Consider the following 18,287-nt stretch of genomic DNA (forward strand, 5'->3'; position numbering starts at 1 on the left):
ATGTGCCTGTGATGTATTGGGCTGAGTCCACTACGCACTGCAGCTTCTTATGTTCCTGTGCATTTGAATTCAAATTGCCGTACCAAATCGTGATGCACCAGTCAGTATCATATCCCATATCTCCAGGCTCAAGTTAGTCTCAGACACCATGTACTCCAGGATCAAGCCACTAATTTGTCATGCTCAGACATTATTGTATCATATTCTACACACTCCAAGGTTCAGCCATCATATCCCACGTGGCCTAATCTCAGCCAGTATCATATCCCACTTTCCCCTTGCTAAATCACAACCATATACTACACAGTCTATGCTTAATCAATATGTCTTGTCCAGTCTAAGCTCAGCGCTGGGGGTCATTATGTGTGCATTGAAGGAGAAAGTAGGTCTAAAGGTTAGTGATGTGACTTTTCTGCACTTTATGCTACCTGAAAATCAGCCTCGAAGACGTGTGACATATCAAAAGCAATGTTAATCAAAAGGTAGACATGATATTTTTATTGGGGTCAGCTGACTGATATCTGTATATCAGGAATAACTCAGCAGGACCGGAATTAAAAACCTGAAACAACCTCATAACTTACACCCTTACAACAACTCTGCAAAGTTATTAGGTTATCCCGTCGATATTTTTACACAACATGGGTGATTTCCAGTTATAATTCATAAGACTATAAGAAATAGGAGCGGAATTAGGCCACTCAGCCCATTGAATCTGCTTCCCCATTCAGTCATGGCTGATTTATTTTTCCCTCTCAACCCCATTCTCCTGACTTCTCCCTGTAACCTTGATGCCCTTACTAATCAAGAACCTTATCAACCTCCGCTTTAAATATACCCAATGACTTGGCCTCCACAGCCGTCTGTGGCAATGAATTCCACAGATTCACCACCCTCTGGCTAAAGAAATTCCTCCTCATCTCTGTTCTAAAAGGATGTCCTTTTATTCTGAGGCTATGCCCTCTCCCACAACTGGAAACATCCTCTCCATGTCCACGCTATCCAGCCTTTCAATATTCGGTAGGTTTCAATGAGATCCCCCCTCATCCTTCTAAACTCCAGCGAGTACAGGCCCAGAGCCATCAAACGCTCCTCATACATTAACCCTTTCATCCCCGAGATCATTCTCGTAAACCTCCTCTGGATCCTCTCCAACGCCAGCACATCCATTCTTAGATATGGGGCCCAAAACTGCTCATGATACTCCAAATGTGGTCTGACCAATCTGGCATGTAAATGTTATTAATTTGACAAAATCTTTTCACTCATGCAACAGCTCCAGAAAAGAATTTGTTGAATATCAGGATTGGAATTCTTGTGTAGATAAAATAGCTGAAGGTTTGGTGCCACACTGTGGTCATGATTGCATCCTGCAGATTCACAGGATTTCAAGCAAGCCAGGTTTTGATGCACATTAAGGGAGATGACACAAAGTCAACAAGCAGTCTGGAATGAGGGGAAAAGAGGCAAGTTAAATGGGGAGAAAAAAGGGCCAAAAGGGCAGAACACATTGAGTTTCTCAGAATAGTCGACAGAAGGCATCACAGTTTTGGTAACACTCATTGGCGAGGGAAAGAAACAAGTCTTTGTCAGATTTTATCCAAGACTAGACTGAATTTCTGGTACCTGATTCATAAAAGGCTTGTATGTGCAGGTACAGCAAGTAAGTAATAAAGTTAACATTTTTATTAGTTATTTCTGGGGAAATCGAATACAAACTAGGGAGCTTATGTTTTGGTTGTATGGAGCACTGGTAAAATCACATCCAGAGAGCAGCTTACAATATTGCTCTCCTTTTTAAGGAAGCATTGGAATCGATTCGGGGATAACTGCAATAAATGAATTTTCTTTGTAAGGATGGTTAGATAGGGTTAGGCTTAAATTCACTGGAGCTTGGAAGGGTGAAAGGGCACTTGATTGAAAAATACAAGATCCTGAGAGGTCTTGACAGGATAATGCAGAGGATGTTTTGTCTTGGAGGAGAATCTAGAATTAAGAGTCACCGTTCAAAAATAAGGAGTCGGCCATTTAAGACAGAGGTGAGGTAAAAATGTTTTCTCGGAGGGTCAACCTTTGGAACATTTCCCAAAAGGTGCTGGAAGCAGAGTCGAATATTTCTAAGGCAGGGTGCATAGATTCTTGAAAAGAAAAGGGGTAAAAGGATACCATGGTAGGCTGGAGTACAGAGTTGAGGTTGATATCCCATACGCCACAATCTTGTTAAAAGACAAAACAGGCAAGAGGGAGGAATGGTCTATACCTGCTCCTTGTTTCTATGTCTCCTTAACTGCTTCCTCTTTTCATCTGTCTGGCAACTACCCATTCCCTCTCTGACTGCACTCTCTTCAACTGCAGAGTGACCACCTCCTGACTGAGCTACCCATGAAACACTCAGCCTCAAGGGTGGACCACAGTCATGACAGTCATCCCTCAAGTGCCAAGCCCGGAGCTTGAGTCCCACCTGTTGACACTTGCTGACCAGAGGTTGTTCAGAACACAAGAAGTGTCCCGGAGTTCCCACAAGGCACAAGATGTGCATTCCACAGGTAGGACGTGCCCTGTCATGACTCTACTTAGTAGGTTAACTCATTTAAGAATATTAGTACTAGTAGCCAGGCACGGTAGTGTAGCAGTTAGCGTAATGCTATTACAGCGCCAGCGACCCGGGCTCAATTCCAACCCCTGTCTGTAAGGAGTTTGTACGTTCTCCCCATGTCTGCGTGGGTTTCCTCCCACATTCTAAAAGACGTACGGGTTAAGAAGTTGTGGGCATGCTATGTTGGCGCCAGAAGCGTGGCGACACTTGTGGGCTGCCCCAGAACAGTCTATGCAAAAAAAAGATGCATTTCACTGGGTGTTTCAATGCACGTGACTAATAAAGATACCTTATCTTTTCTTAATGTTTTAACAAACTTGAACAAAATTTTTTAAATCCTCCAGCTCTTGTTTAAACTAACTGGAGCTTTTCCCATATCCTTTTCTCAACAGGACTCTTTGTCCTCTGCTCTTTGTACTCACCAAGACTCTGTTTCTCACAGCCCTTTTAAACTCACCAGGACTGTCTCCCACGCTCGTTTTAAACTCACCTACATCTCCCATGCTCCTTTAACTCTCTGGGACTATGTCCTGCTGTCACCCACCAGGGCTGTGTTCTGACTTGCCCATAACTGCGTGGTTCAGTTACCTTTTCAATGTGTTGAAGATAGGTGGTTCCATTATGTAATCTCGACTGGAGAACTTCTGTAGACATTCCTGCTGTACCTCCGCATCGTCTTCACCATCACCATCATCTTCGTCGTGCTGAGTGGGGGATATTAAATTATTAGTCAGGCCAGTAACACAATACCTTTAGTGCTCCTCCTGAATCTCCTAGTCTTCCCCTAAATATGCTAACAAAGTCCAAACTGAGAGCTTCAAGACCCACAGGAAGGGTTCATTCTCATGAGCAAGTTCCTTTACCCTGAAGAAGGAAAAAAGGCAACAACATGAGTTTTTTGCACTGCTCTTAACTACACAAAGTACTGCATAGAAACAGTATCAAACAAAGCAAGGGGAAGATGATCTGCAGTCTCAACTGTTAACCAATTACTGCTAAAAGAATCAGTATGAGGCTCCCCTGTCAGGTCCCTATTTATCAAAGGGACACTGAATAAACATGTAGAATGGCGTCGTAGACAAGGGACTGCTGTACCCATGGAATCGTTCTCCTGAGAGAGACAATTGCCATCATCACCAAGAAGCAAACTGGCTGGTATGATAGGGAAAGGTAATTATATGAGAAACCTTTAACACCAATAGGTTTGTAATTTCCAAACTGGAACCACACTGGACCTGGGAGCAGGACAATCATAGAAATTACAACCTCATGTAGCACAGAAGCAGACCCTACAGCCTACCAGGTCTATACCAGCCATCGAGCATCTACATTAATCCCATTTATTCTGCTCACATTCCCATCAATTCTCCCCATATTTTATCACACACCAGGGGCAATTTACAGTGGCCAATAAACCTACCAATTCGTATGTCTTTGAGAAGAAACCCACATGGTCACAAGGGGCATGTGCGTCAGGCACACAACCACCCAAGGTGTTGTCTGTGCAGTTTATGCACAGCTGAGCCACTGTGCCACCCACAGCACATACAGAGTCCCTGCAAATGAGTCAATATTTGTAGGAAGTCACTAGGAGTGGATCGGTAACTGCAGGAGAATCTTAGGGCAATTATAATTCAGGTTGGTGTCTAAGAGTGTAACAATATTTGCAAACGTACATGGGAATAGGTCAATATTTGCAGGGGTCAACTGGAATCAGTTTAGTGTTATCTGGATTTTCCTGGATATTGTTCAGATTAGCTGCTAGTTTTTCCAAAGTGGGTCAGTATTTCAGAACCGCAGGGTGTCGGTACAAGTTCACTGACCTGAAATGTTAATTCTATTTGTCTCCCCACACATGTGGCTGCTCCTGCTCAAGAATTTTCTGTTTTAATTTCAGAGTGTTTTGCAATATTTTGCTTTTCTAAAGCACAAAAGAAATTCCTCGGAGTGGCTTGTATACAATATTTAGATATGCCCTTCTCAATGCCTCTGGGAGTGAGTCACTGTTACAAAATGATTCCCAGGTCTCTGCCAGCATATGAAGATATCCCTGCGATTAATGTTGGCAGATGATTCCCCAAGAGGCTGTCAGCATTTGCAAGGTACCATAGGAGAACGACTATCTATCTGCAGGAGCTCCACAGGAGTGGAGTAATTAGCCCCTGACAGTGCGTCAGTCCTTGCTTGGTATCCCTGGGAGGATTGCCAGCAGACACTAGCTGCCTTTGAGCCTGAGTAAGTATGTGCAAACGATTGCTGGGATGGTTTGAATATTTCAGCAGGGTCCCTTGGTATTTACAGGGGATCCCAGGAAGTGCGTTAGTATTTGCAGGATGTTCTGGGAATGTGTCAGTATTTGCCGGGAGAGAGGTGGCAGGGGTATGTCACAATATACAGACATTCCTGGGACAGTTAGTATTCAGAGGGTGTCCTGGGTCAGTATTCACAGGGCTTCTTGTGAATGTGTCAATGTTAAAAGGAGATGCCTTGGAGTGTGTCAGTACCCAAAGACTGTGCCAGTAATTGCAGGAGAACCTTTTATTTGCTGGCATCACCAGCAGTTGTCAGTAATTAGAGTATTTTGCAGTGTGTGAGAGTACTTGGGAATGTGTCATTAATTTCACAGGGCTTCTAAGAATATGTAGATAGCCTGACTCCATTTCAGTCAATGTTGGAAGGTGGTTTCTGGGAGCGTACCAACATATTACAGGAAATACAATATTTAAAGGGTGCCATTAGGAGTTTGCCTGTATTTTCTGGAGTCTCTGGGAATGTGTCAGAACTTATAGGGGAACCCCGATAACATACAAGAATTCCCTCAGGTTCCTAGTTATGGTTTAGCACCATCTGGTTTAGAGGAATCAGCACTTTCAGAGGTCCCTGGCAGTGTGCCAGTATTTGCTGTCAGCTACCTGGACATGAGTCATTATGTTGGGGGATATAGGGAATTATTAAGGATCTTCCAGAGGTCCTCAATATTTCCAAAAGGACAGGTAATGTGTCAATTTTGGGCAATGTCTCAAGTAACCTGTCAGTACTTGGTAGGGTGGTGGTGAAATGTGAGGCTGGGTCTCAGGCATCAGCTTTTACCTTAGGGACCAACCAACAAGTCAGTATTTCACGGGGAGACGTTGCCTGAAAACGTATCAGTACTGCCCAGGGATCTACAAAGTCCCGTTTTCAGAGGGAGTGTGTGGAAAGGCATCAGCACTTGCTGGGGATCTCTGGCATCCTGTCAGTATTTGCCGGGAGCAGGGTTGTACTCTGGCAAAGCATCAGTATTTGCTGTGGAGGGGAGTATGCGAGGGAACCTTTGGGAATGTGTGAATATTTGCCAAATGCATCACTATTCGGAAGGTGTTTCTCAGGCAACAGCATAACTACTTGCTAGGTATTGCTGGCAAGATATCATTATTTGCAGGGTTGGGGGAGCAAACAAATTAGGAAAAGTAGGCCCCTTCGCCCTTCAAGCCTACTCCAATATCTAAGATGATAGCCAATCTGACTGTAACCTCAGTACCACAGCAACCAGCATCACAGAAACCAGCCTTCCCTCCATGGACTCTGTCTAAACGGGCAGATTATTATCTAGATAGGGAGAAAATTCAAAGTACAAAGGGACTTGGGGGTACTCGTGCAGGATACCCTAAAGGTTAACCACCAGGTCAGATCGGCGGTAAAGAAAGCGAATGCTATGTTGGCATTCATCTCGAGAGGTATAAAGTATAAAAGTAAAGAAGTGTTGATGAGGCTCTGTGAGGCACTAGTGAGACCTCATTTGGAGTACTGTGCGCAGCTTTGGGCCCCTTATCTTAGGAAGGATGTACTGATGTTGGAGAGGGTTCAGAAAAGATTTACGAGGATGATTCCTGGAATGAAAGGGCTTACTTATGATGAGCGTTTGTCGGCTATTGGACTGTACTCACTGGAGTACAGAAGAATGAGAGGGGACCTCATAGAAACATTTAGAATGTTGAAAGGACTGGACAGAGTAGATGCGGTTAAGCTGTTTCCGCTGGTGGGTGAGTCCAGGACTAGAGGGCACAATCTTAGAATTAGAGGGTACCAGTTTAAAACAGAGGATGAGGAGAAATTTCTTTAGCCAGAGGGTAGTGAAATTATGGAATTCTTTGCCACGCACAGCTGTGGAGGCCCAATCACTGGGGCATTTAAGGAGGAGATTGATAGGTATCTAATTAGTCGAGGTATCAAGGGATATGGGGATAAGGCCGGAAATTGGGGCTAGATAGGAATAGTATTAGTTTAGCTCATGGAGCAGACTCAATGGGCCGAATAGCCTACTACTGCTCCTTTGCCTTGTGATCTTGTATACCTCTCGCTGCCTTGGCGAAGCAGCCAGCATAGTCAAAGACCACACCCACCTGGGTCATTCCCTCTTCTCTCCTCTCCCATCAGGAAGAAGATACAGCAGCCTGAGGGCACATACCACCAGGCTCAAGGACAGCTTCTACCCCACTGTGATATTGAAATGTTCCCTTATACGATGAGATGGACTCTTGACCTCACAATCTACTTTGTTGTGACCTTGCACCTTATTGTCTACCTGTAATGCACTTCCCTGTATCTGTGACACTTTACTCTGTATTCTGTTATTGTTTTTACCCTGTATTACCTCAATGCACTGTGTGCACTGTGTAATGAATTGATCTGTATGTACGGTATGCAAGAAAGGTTTTTCACTGTACCTCGGTACAAGTGACAATAATAAACCAATACCAATACCATCTACCCATGTTAATCTTCCACCACCTTGCTAGTCAAGAATCCATGTTCCTCTGTCTTAAAACAGTCAGAATCTTATATGTTTTAATCGTCCCCTCTCACTATAGCAAACTACAGCAGATGCAAACCCAGCCCGTCTAACCCAGCCATTCTTCGTAAACCTCAACTACTTCAAGTGCATTCACATCCTTCCTTAAGTAGGGAGATCAATAAAGTATTGCAGATGTAGTTTCACCAATGGTCTATGCAATTGAAGAATAATAACCTCTGTATTCAATTCCCTGCACAATAAGCGATAACATTCCATTAGCTTATTTGCCGTACCTGGATACTAAATATTTGCAAATCATGCACTAAGACAATGAGAACCTCTGCACCTCAAAGCTCTGCAATCTCTTGCCAATTATTTGAGATGATTTTCTCCCCCCCACTTTTTCTGCCTTGTACTCTATTTGCCAGATGAACAAATACAGCATACCCCATCCCTTCAGCATCCTCATCCAACATTTATAACAATTGTTAAAAGTTGAACCTCCATCACCAGCCCTTGTGGGACACCACTTCTAACACGTTGCCAACCAAAAAGAGATACCTTTATGCCTATTCTTTGTTTCCTGTTAGCCAGCCAAACTCCTATCCATACCGATGTTATCACCTACAACATTTCTGCAATAACATGTAGGGAAGGTTTCTGCCTCCAGCACCCTTTCAGGCAGCGAGTTCCAGACCCCAACCACCCTCTGGGTGAATTTATTCTCCCTCACCTCCTCACTGATCCTCCCACCAACAGATTTCAACCCAAACCTCTGGTTTCTGACCCCTACGTTAAGTAAAACAGCTTCTTCCTATTTATGCCATCTAGGCCCCTCATAATTTTACACAATTTCAAATGTTTCCCCACAGCCAGCCATGTGGCAAACAAAAAAGCTCTAACTTTGCCAATCTTTCTTCATAGCTGCTATTTTTCAACTTTGGCAACATCTTTGCAAATCTGCTCTGTATCCCCTCCTGTGCAGTCACATCTTTCCTGTGCAGGCCATCGCCGGGTTAAGAACACCCAACTTATGTATACCCCTACGTACGTACAAGCTCCCATATTAAATTCAGAAGTCCAACATACGTACATTCGTTCGTTCCTGCATATTCCTACTAATTTCCTCTCTCCACTTTTAGTAATTGTTCTCGCTTATCAGTCTTATGTACTTTTGATGCCATTCATTACAATACTGTGGAAGTATGGTTCCCATATCAAGTGATTTTTGTGTATTTTCCAAGTTATGAACAAAATCAACTTATGGACATCTGTAAAAACAGAATCCATTTGTAAATGGGGATAGCCTGTAACTAGGTGACCAGATGTGGACTCAAGCTGCAGCCTAACCTTTGCATATAATTCTCTACTCTTATACTCTATGCCTTGACTAATAAAGGAAAGCATCCCATGTGTCTTTTTAACCACCTTATCAAATGGTTGTGCAACATTTATAGATCTGTGGACATGCGTTCCAAGGTTCCTTCATCCCACTCAATGTCCTTCCATTTACTATATATTCCCTTGCTTTACTGCACCTCCCCAAATGGATTACATCACACCTCTGGATTAAATTCTATTTGCCACTTTTCCGCCCAACTGACCAGACCATTCTATCTTCCTGCAGCCTAAGTCTCCTCACTGTCAACTAGGTGGCCAATTTCAGTATCATCCACAAACTTCTTGAAGATGTTCCCACTAGCTAGGTCTAAATCATTAAATATATTACAAAAAGCTATGGGACCAAGTGTTGAGCCTTGTGGAATCCTACTGGCAACAAAAACACCTGTCCATCCATTATCCTTTGCTTCCTGCCACTGAGCCAATTTTGGACCCAATTTGCCACTCTCCCTTGGATCTCAAAGCTTTTACTTTTGTGACCAGCCTGCCTTGTCAAAACCCTTGCTAAAGTCCATGTAGTTTGCACCACACTCAAAACTCTCCTTATTACCACCTCATGCTGAGAATTGGTGAGACCGCACCTGAGAATAGTATGCACAGTTTTGTTCCCCTTTCTTAAGAAGGACCTGAGGGGCAACTTTTTCACGCCGAGAGTGGTGAGTATATGGAACGAGCTGCCAGATGAAGTGGTTGAGGCAGTTACAATATTATCATTTAAGAAGCACTTGGATGGGTACATGGAGGGGTGGGGCTTGGAGGGATATGAGCTGAACGCAGGAAATTGGGACTAGCTGGGTGGGCACCGTGATTGGTTTGGACCAAAGAGCCTGTATGCGTGCTGTATTGCTCGATGACTCTAAGAAAGGACACACTAGCATTGGAGGCAGTCCTGAGATGATAGAGGTGACAGGGCTCAAGGATACCTTCTATCCCGCTGTTATATGGCTCTTGAACAGACCTCTTATATGATGAAGGTGAACTCTTGATCTCTCAATCTGTCTCGTCATGGCTTTTGCACTTTATTTGTGAACGTGCACTGCATTTTCTCTGTATCATTCTGTTTTGTTTTCCTTTTGTACTACCTCAATATACTTATGTATGGAATGATCTGTCAGGATAGCATGCAAACAAAAGCTTTTCACTGTATCTCAGTAACTGAGATAACAGTAAACCAATTACCAATTGTCATAATGACAAAAAACTAAAACAAAAGATCTGCATTCTTTGGAGTTTAGAAGAATGAGGGTGATCTTATTGAAAGAGTTAAGATCCTGAGGGGCCATGACAGGGTGGATGTTGAAATGGTTCCTCTGGTGGGAGAGTCTTGAATATAGGTACATATCTACAAGTAGTCAGTCATTTAGTACTGAGGTATGTAGGTATTTCGTCTCACAGAAGGCGGTGAATCTCTGGAGCTCCGATAGTTGTGGATCATTGGAAGTACTTAAAGAGGAGGCAGATACATTTTTGAAGGATAGGTGAAATGAGAGCTATGGGGTACTGATATAGAGGAAGTGGCGAGGCAGATCATATTGAATAATGGGGTAGGATTGAGGGGCTGAGTGGCCTATCCTGCTCCTATCTTCTTGTATTTCTGAAGAATTCAATACAGTTAGTCAGACATGAGCTGTCCTTATCAAATCCATGTTGGTTGTCAGCCAGTAGTTTCTGGCAACATGGTATCAGTCAAGGGTCTTTGAAAGTCCGTTAAGACTGTCAGAATCTTTGTCCCAGGATAGAGGTGTGAAGTACTAGATGAGAGGGGGAAAGTTTAAAGGAGAGGTGCAAGGCAAGATTTTTGCATAGAGAGTGGTAGGTGCCTGGAACGGTGGGGCAATGACTAATAAAGCTGGCAAGTCATGTTGCAGCTGTATAAAACTTTGGTTAGGCCATATTTGGAGTACTGTGTGCCATTCCGGTCACCACATAAGTGGAAGGATGTGGAGGCTTTTGACAGGGTGCAAAAGAGGTTCACCATCATGTTGCCTGGATTAGAGAGTATCAGCTATAAGGATAGGTTGGACAAAGCTGGATTGTTTTCTCTGGAGCACTGGAGTCAGAGGGGTGACCTGATATATAAGATTACAAGAGGGACAGATAGGGTAAGTAGCCTAATATCATCTACTGCATTCGGTGCTCCAAGTGTGGCCTCCTCTACATCAGTGAGACCAAATGCCGACTAGGTGACCGTTTCGTAGAACACCTGCGCTCTGTCTGTAACCGTGATCTGCATCTCCCCTTTGCCAGTCATTTCAACTCCCCCTCCTAATCCATCACTGATATGTCAGTCCTTGGCCTCCTCCACTGCCAGAAGTCCAAACGCAAACTGAAGGAACAGCACCTCATATTCCGTCTTGGGACCTTACAGCCTAATGGGATGAACATTGAATTCTCCCACTTTAAGTAATACAACATCCCCCCTCCACCACCACCATGCCTCTTCTTCCCTTTCCTTGCCTCCCACTCTTTTTTCTCCTCGCCAATTTTTTTCCTCTCTCCTCTGCTCCCCCCATGGGGAGCCTGCCTCCTTATCTTTGACCCATCCCCTGGTGGATCTGCTCTCCCCTACTCCCCTGCACCTGCATCTGCCTCTATCACCACCTTGTGCCCACCCCACCTCCCCCCTTTTGTCCACCTATCACAGCTCTGCTTTCCCTCCTATACATTGGGCTTCCCCTTTTCCTATCTTCAGTCCTGAAGAAGGGTCCTGACTTCAAACTTTGACTGGATGTTGCCTGGCCTGCAGAGTTCCTCCAGCATCTTGTTTTTTTTCATCTAGATTCCAGCACCTGCAGTCCTTTGTTTCTCTAGGTAGTTAAAGTCTTCTCCCTCAAGATGGAAAGATCAAAGACTAGGGAGCATAGGTATGGGGTGAGAGAGGGAAGTTTAAAGGAGACTTTAGAGGCAAGTTTTTCTTTGCACAGAGAGTGGAAGGTATTGCTGGCAAGATATCGTTATTTGCAGGGTTGGGGGTGCAGACGAGTATACAAATTAGGAACAGTAGGCCCCTTTGCCCTTCAAGCCTACTCCAACATCTAAGATGATAGCCAATCTGACTGTAACCTCAGTACCACGGTAACCAGCATCACAGAAACCAGCCTCCCCTCCAGGGACTGTCTATACCTCTCGCTGCCTTGGTGAAGCAGCCAGCATAGTCAAAGACCCCACCCACCTGGGTCATTCCCTCTTCTCCCCTCTCCCATTAGGCGGAAGATACAGGATCCTGAGGGCACATACCACCAGGCTCAAGGACAGCTTCTATCCCATGGTGATAAGACTACTGAACGGTTCTCTTGTACGATGAGATGGACTCTTGACTTCACAATCTACCTTGTTGTGACCTTGCACCTTATTGTCTACCTGCACTGTACTTCCCTGTAGCCGTGACAGTTTGTACTGTTATTGTTTTTACCTGTACTACATCAATGCACTCTGTACTAACTCAATGTAACTGCACTGTGTAATGAATTGACCTATACGATCAGTATGCAAGATAAGTTTTTCACTGTACCTCGGTACAAGTGACAATAATAAACCAATTCCAATACCAAATGTGCAGGCAGAATAGACTTAGTTTAACTTGGCATCATGCTCTGCGCATGGTGGGCCGAAAGGTCTGCTGCTGTTCTACCAGAGGTGCCAGCACCGCTGGGGGAAGGGGAGAGAGCCCCGGGGGAGGGGAGGATGCCCCCGGGGAGGGGAGGGGAGGGAGCCCCGGGGGGAGAGGAGGGGAAGGAGCCCCGGGGGGAGAGGAGGGGGGAGGGGAGGGAGCCCCAGGGGAAGAGGGGGAGGGGAGGCGAGGGAGTCCCGGGGGAAGAGGGGGAGAGGGAGCCCCGGGGGGAGAGGAGGGGAGGGGAGAGGAGGGGAAGGAGCCCCGGGGGGAGAGGGAGAGAGGAGGGGAGGGAGTCCTGGGGGGGAGAGGGAGAGAGGAGGGGAGGGAGCCCCGGGGGGAGAGGGAGAGAGGAGGGGAGGGAGCCCCGGGGGGAGAGGAGGGAGCCCCGGGGGGAGAGGGGGGGAAGGAGCCCCGAGGGAGAGGAGGGGGGGGGAGGGGAGGGAGCCCCGGGGGAAGAGGAGGGGAGAGGAGGGGAAGGAGCCCCGGGAGGAGAGGGAGAGAGGAGGGGAGGGAGCCCCGGGGGGAGAGGGGGGGAAGGAGCCCCGAGGGAGAGGAGGGGGGGGAGGGGAGGGAGCCCCGGGGGAAGAGGAGGGGAGAGGAGGGGAAGGAGCCCCGGGAGGAGAGGGAGAGAGGAGGGGAGGGAGTCCCGGGGGGAGAGGGAGCCCTGGGGGGAGAGGGGGGGGAGAGGAGGGAGCCCCGGGGGAGGGGGCCCCGGGTGAGATCTCCATGAGGGTCTCTGACAATGAACCACTGCTTTGCGAGGAGGTGGGAGGGGCGAAGTGTCAATCAAAGGGCTCACTGGCCACGTGACCGACCGACGTCCCGCGGTCGGCAAATAAGCGCGGCAGCCGTTGAAGAGGGACGTAACGTGGCCCCGCCCCACCAACCGACGTGGACCAATCGGCAGGCGTCGCCCCGCCCCCCTCTCCCTCCCGCTCGCCGCCGTCGGGCCCGCCGCCCTTTCCCTCAGCAGGAGGAGGAGAACCCGCGGCTGCGCCTCACCATGGAGCCATCCTGCTCCTCCCAGTCCGCCGCGCTCCCGAAGTACTCCTCACTCATCGCCTTCCCCCGGAGCCCGCCGCCGGCTCCAGCGCACACGCCGCTCCGCCCACCGCTCTCGCCCGGGCCGCTCATGGGTTGCGGTGCGGACAAACGGCGGCTGACGACAATGGGGCCGGGGCTGCAGCAGGTGCCGACCTCCGCGTACTGCGCCAGCTATGGTACGGAGTGGCACTGCAGCATCAGAGCTACCTGGGCATCAGGTGCTGTGTGTGACCATGTGGGTCGCCTCCAGGTGCTCCAGTTTCCTCCCACAGCCCAAAGACGTGGGGGGGTTGGTAGGTGAGCAGGTTAATTGGTAGGAAGACCACAGATCTCATGAGTGTGAAAGGCATATGAATGTGTTATTGTCTGTCCAACTGTTCTGCTCAATGTTCAGTTCTGGTCGCCTCATTATAGGAAGGATGTGGAAGCTTTAGAGAGGGTGCAGAGGAGATTTACCGGGATGCTGCCTGGATTGGAGAGCATGTCTTATGAGGATAGGTTGAGCGAGCTGGGGCTTTTCTCTTTGGACAGAAGGAGGATGAGAGGGAACCTGATAGAGGTGTACAAGATGATCAGAGGCATAGATCGAGTGGACAGTCAGAGACTTTTTCCCTAGGGTGACAATGGCTAACATGAGGGGACATAATTTTAAGGTGATTAGAGGAAGGTATAAAGGGGATGTCAGGGGTAAGTTTTTGTTTTACACAGAGAGTGGTGGGTGCGTGGAAGGCACTGCTGGCAGAGGTTGTGGGGGCAGATACGTTAGGGATGTTTAAGAGACTCTTAGACACATAAATGGTAGAAAAATAGTGGGCAATGTGGGGTGGGGTGGGGTGGGGTGGGGGGGAAGGGTTAGATAGATCTTAGAGAAGGATAAAATATCGGCGCAAGATTGTGGGCCAAAGGGCCTGTACTGTACTGTACATTCATTCACAATTGCAAAGACATGTTACCATTATCAGAGCTGCTCAGTCTTTCCACTGGTTAAAAACTTGTTGGCTCCTTTCGCCTCCACAGATGCTGCCTGACCCACTGAGTTCCTCCAGCAACTCATTCATTTCTGCAGCTACTTCTGCAACCTTGCTGCTCTCTAAAAGTAAACACATCTGATTTTTTTTTCAGTGGGACCTAAATCCTCATCAGGATCCCCTGAAAAAAAAAATCACAATCACCAGGAACTGCAGGTTGACAAGTCTCCAGGTCCTATCCTTGGAACTTAAAACCAAATACATCACTAGCTGCTGCTTTTAATTTTCCAAAATTCCCTCAATTTGGGAATATTTCATTATATTGGAGAATAGCAAATATACCAAAGAGGGAGGGAAAGCGAGAAGTTACAGGCTTGTTAGCCTAACATATGTCACTGAGAACATTATAGAACTTGCAACCAAAGATAAGTGACCCAGTGGCATATGTAGTAGAGCTGCTGCCTCCTCATATTTCAATCTGGACATCAGGTGTTGTCTGTGACTAAGTGGGTTTCCTTCCAGGTGTTTCAGTTTCCTCCAGCATCCCAAAGATGTGGGGGTTGGTGGGTTAATTGGCAGGAAGACCACAGATCTTGTGAGTGTGGAAGGCAGAAGAACGTGTTATTGTTGTCTGTCCAACTGTTCATTCACAACTGCAAAGACCTGTCATCATTATCAGGGCTGCTCAGTCTTTCCACTGTTTTAACAGAAAAGGACAGACACACTGGTCTTCAGATGTTAACAAAACAGAGCAAATACAACGGCAATCCACAAAAATTCAGAGGGCAAGAAAGCATGTTTATGAAGCAAGCAGAGAGGGTTACCACTGAGTTATGCGACAACAATTAGAAAATGCACCTTAAGCAGCATTTATTCTGTGAGCAATGGTCTAAAGGCAAACAGCAGTGATTCTAAGACTGCAATGAAGGTAAATGGCCAAAACGGAGATGAGCATGGACATTGCTTCAAATGGTTCAGCCTGGGAATAGACATAACAAGATCCTATGAACCAATAGAAGTGCAGTGCTATGAAGTAACTGGAACAGATGGCAAGCACTATTTTGCACCATATCTGAGTTGTAAATCATGATGTTAAGCTGGATGCATAGACCAACTTTCCAGAGCAGAGGCTGGATGTCGGTACTTGTACTTGACTGAAATAAAATATTTGGTCTTCATGCAGTAGGCTCAAATCTGAACAAGCTCAGACCCTTCTTCAGGGACTTGAGTGCCAGCCTGATGTGTAGCATGTCTCGATGTTACACCCTCACAATGTGGGACAGGAAGAAGCAATTGCTACTTCACCAGTACTTGGGAAAACAGTGGATTTTAGAAAGGACGATGGAGACAAAGCTGAGCTAATGTAAACTGGCGAGGCAGTAAAGGTGAAGCAGAAACAGAAAGGGTACTATTAGGAGAGGCACGATTAGGCTCAAGCGATGCCCTGTGATTCCTGACCATTTATTACCTTACTGCACATACTTGATGCTAGGGACAGGATGCAAAAAGAATAAAAAGAACAAGTGTCCAGTGTCAACAGGAGTAATTTTATTTTGGGGTGATAGTGTGGCAAAGTGTTATCAGACCAGCTGCACCACGTTAACAAACCAGATCCACTCATTTCGCTCAGAAATTTATTTTCTTAAGTTGCAGAAAAGTTCTTCGACTTGAACTCTGACAATCATCCTCATAACCTGGGATTGCCAATAACATTGACATCTCCCTCATCTTCAGTAGAATTGACAATTGAAAAAAAATTATAACAGGCAGATGGTGTACTATTGGCATTTTATAGTAACGCCCCAAATCAGAAGGAATTCCAGTAGGTCTAACATAGCTCTTGTAATAGACAAGAGCTCTGTTTTGCATTTTCTCATTAAAATACCCTTGCTGTTTCTTCTTTATAACTTCCAATTCAATCATGTCTTCGGTATATAGATGCAAAACAAAGGACTACTTAGGTAACTGGATCTCTTTTTCCAAAGCTGAGAACAGGATTCCTTCAAATTACCCAAATATGATTGGAAGAGACACTCAAGGACTAAACATTGGGAAGAAATTATACAAAGGTATGTCATGGGTTTAACACTGCCATTCGACTTTGACTAGTACAAATCAGGAAAAGTATGCTCCTCAAATTCCATTCTACTTTAGAACACAAAAAAAAAGAGTTGCTCATCAGGGAGAGGCACTATTGGCCTCAAGCTTCATTATAATGAAAGCATCCCATCTGGATGCATCACGGCTCAGTATGGCAACTGCTCTGCTGAGGACCGTAACAAACTGCAGGGAGTTGTGGACACAACCCAGCACGTCACTGATACCAGCCTCCCCTCAGAGTCTTGGCGAAGCAGTCAGCATAGTCAAAGACCCCACCCAACCGGGTCACTCTCTCTTCTCTCCTCTTCCATCAGGTAGAAGATACAGGAGCCTGAGGGCATATACCACCAGGCTCAACGACAACTTCTACCCCACTGATAAGACTATTGAATGGTTCCCTTATACGATGAGATGAACTATGACCTCACGATCTACCTTGTTGTGACCTTGCACCTTATTGCACTGCACTTTCTCTGTAGCTGTGACACTTTACTCTGTACTGTTATTGTTTTTTTACCTGTACTACCTCAATGCACTCTGTTCTAACTCAATGTAACTGCACTGTGTAAGGAATTGACCTGTACAATCGGTTTGCAAGACAAGTTTTTCACTGTACCTCGGTACAAGTGACAATAATAAACCAATACCAATATATTCTTGGAAATATGGTAGCAGAAGGTTAATACAAGAGAAGATGATTCAGTGTGAAAGTCAACTCTTCAGAATCAAAGTAGGAATGATGGGAAAAGCCAAGGTTCCACAAAACAAAGAGGTAGTTGTCTCATACTAACTGGCAGCAAGGTTAGCACACCAAGGAGACAGGTGAGCAACACTGAAATAGGAAATAAAAACACAAAGTGCTGGAAATGTTCAGTGGGTTAGGCGAGAATCCGTGGAGAAGGAAACAGTTCACATTGTAGGTGCTTGGGGTAGTGTGTTGAAGGATGTGGACAAACAAAAGTACAACTGGACTGGAGATTGCTTGTAAAAATTTAAAATCGTGAATGTAGAACATATAAACATGAGCAGGGGTATCCCATTTGGCCCCTCTAGCCTGCTCCACCATTCAATAAGCTCATCCATGCCATGCCATCTTCTCACAGTTACCATCAGGCAGGAGGTACAGAAGCCCAAAGTCCCACACCACCAGGTTCAGGAACAGCTACTTCCCTTCAATTATTTACTTCTTGAACCAACCTGCACAACCCTAATCACTACCTCAATATAGCAACACTATGACCACCTTGCATTACAATAGACTTTGTGTTTCTTGTTTTGTGTTCTTTCTTATAAAAATTGTGTATAAATTATGTTTATGTTTTACTTGTGAATGCTGCTTATCTGATGCTATGTGCCTGTGACGCTGCTGCAAAGTAAGTTTTTCATTGCATCTGTTCATGCATGTACTTGTGCATGTGACAATAAACTCGACTTTGACTCCACAGTCCTGCCCCCCCACCATGTATTGGTGTAAAAAGTCTGAATTGGTAAGGCGGCAAAAAAAAGAATCTGAAAAAGACCAGTTTACATCACAGTAAAAGTAAAACAATAGTTTTAAAAGAGTGACGGTAAAATAGAATGGAACTGTAGAATAAAATACAGATTTTAGATAAATGTTTAGAAATGGAATTGAGACTGCAAACAGCAGCAGGGAAGAATGTTTAAAAGTTGTTCGGGAAATAGCGAAGCATTTGGAATTGATAAAGGAAAATGTAAGGCCCTGGTAATCACACCTTGGCTGTTGAAGGGTTAGAGTAGAATGGAACAGAACGTCTCATTTCTTCTGAGAAA

At 45.7% G+C, this 18,287-nt stretch overlaps 1 protein-coding gene across 1 annotated transcript in view; it reads right to left on the minus strand.

Annotated features, from left to right (window-relative positions):
* nelfcd (negative elongation factor complex member C/D) overlaps window positions 1-13,557 on the minus strand; it is a 67,222-nt gene extending 53,665 nt beyond the window's left edge. Inside the window, 2 exon segments of the mRNA XM_052031156.1 lie at window positions 3,185-3,300; window positions 13,387-13,557. Coding sequence (XP_051887116.1) covers window positions 3,185-3,300; window positions 13,387-13,518 — 248 coding nt within the window. The 5' untranslated portion in view covers window positions 13,519-13,557.
* Between the last annotated feature and the right edge of the window lie 4,730 nt (window positions 13,558-18,287).

Source organism: Pristis pectinata, chromosome 16 (genome assembly GCF_009764475.1).
Source record: "Pristis pectinata isolate sPriPec2 chromosome 16, sPriPec2.1.pri, whole genome shotgun sequence".
NCBI classification, from domain to species: Eukaryota; Metazoa; Chordata; class Chondrichthyes; order Rhinopristiformes; family Pristidae; genus Pristis; species Pristis pectinata.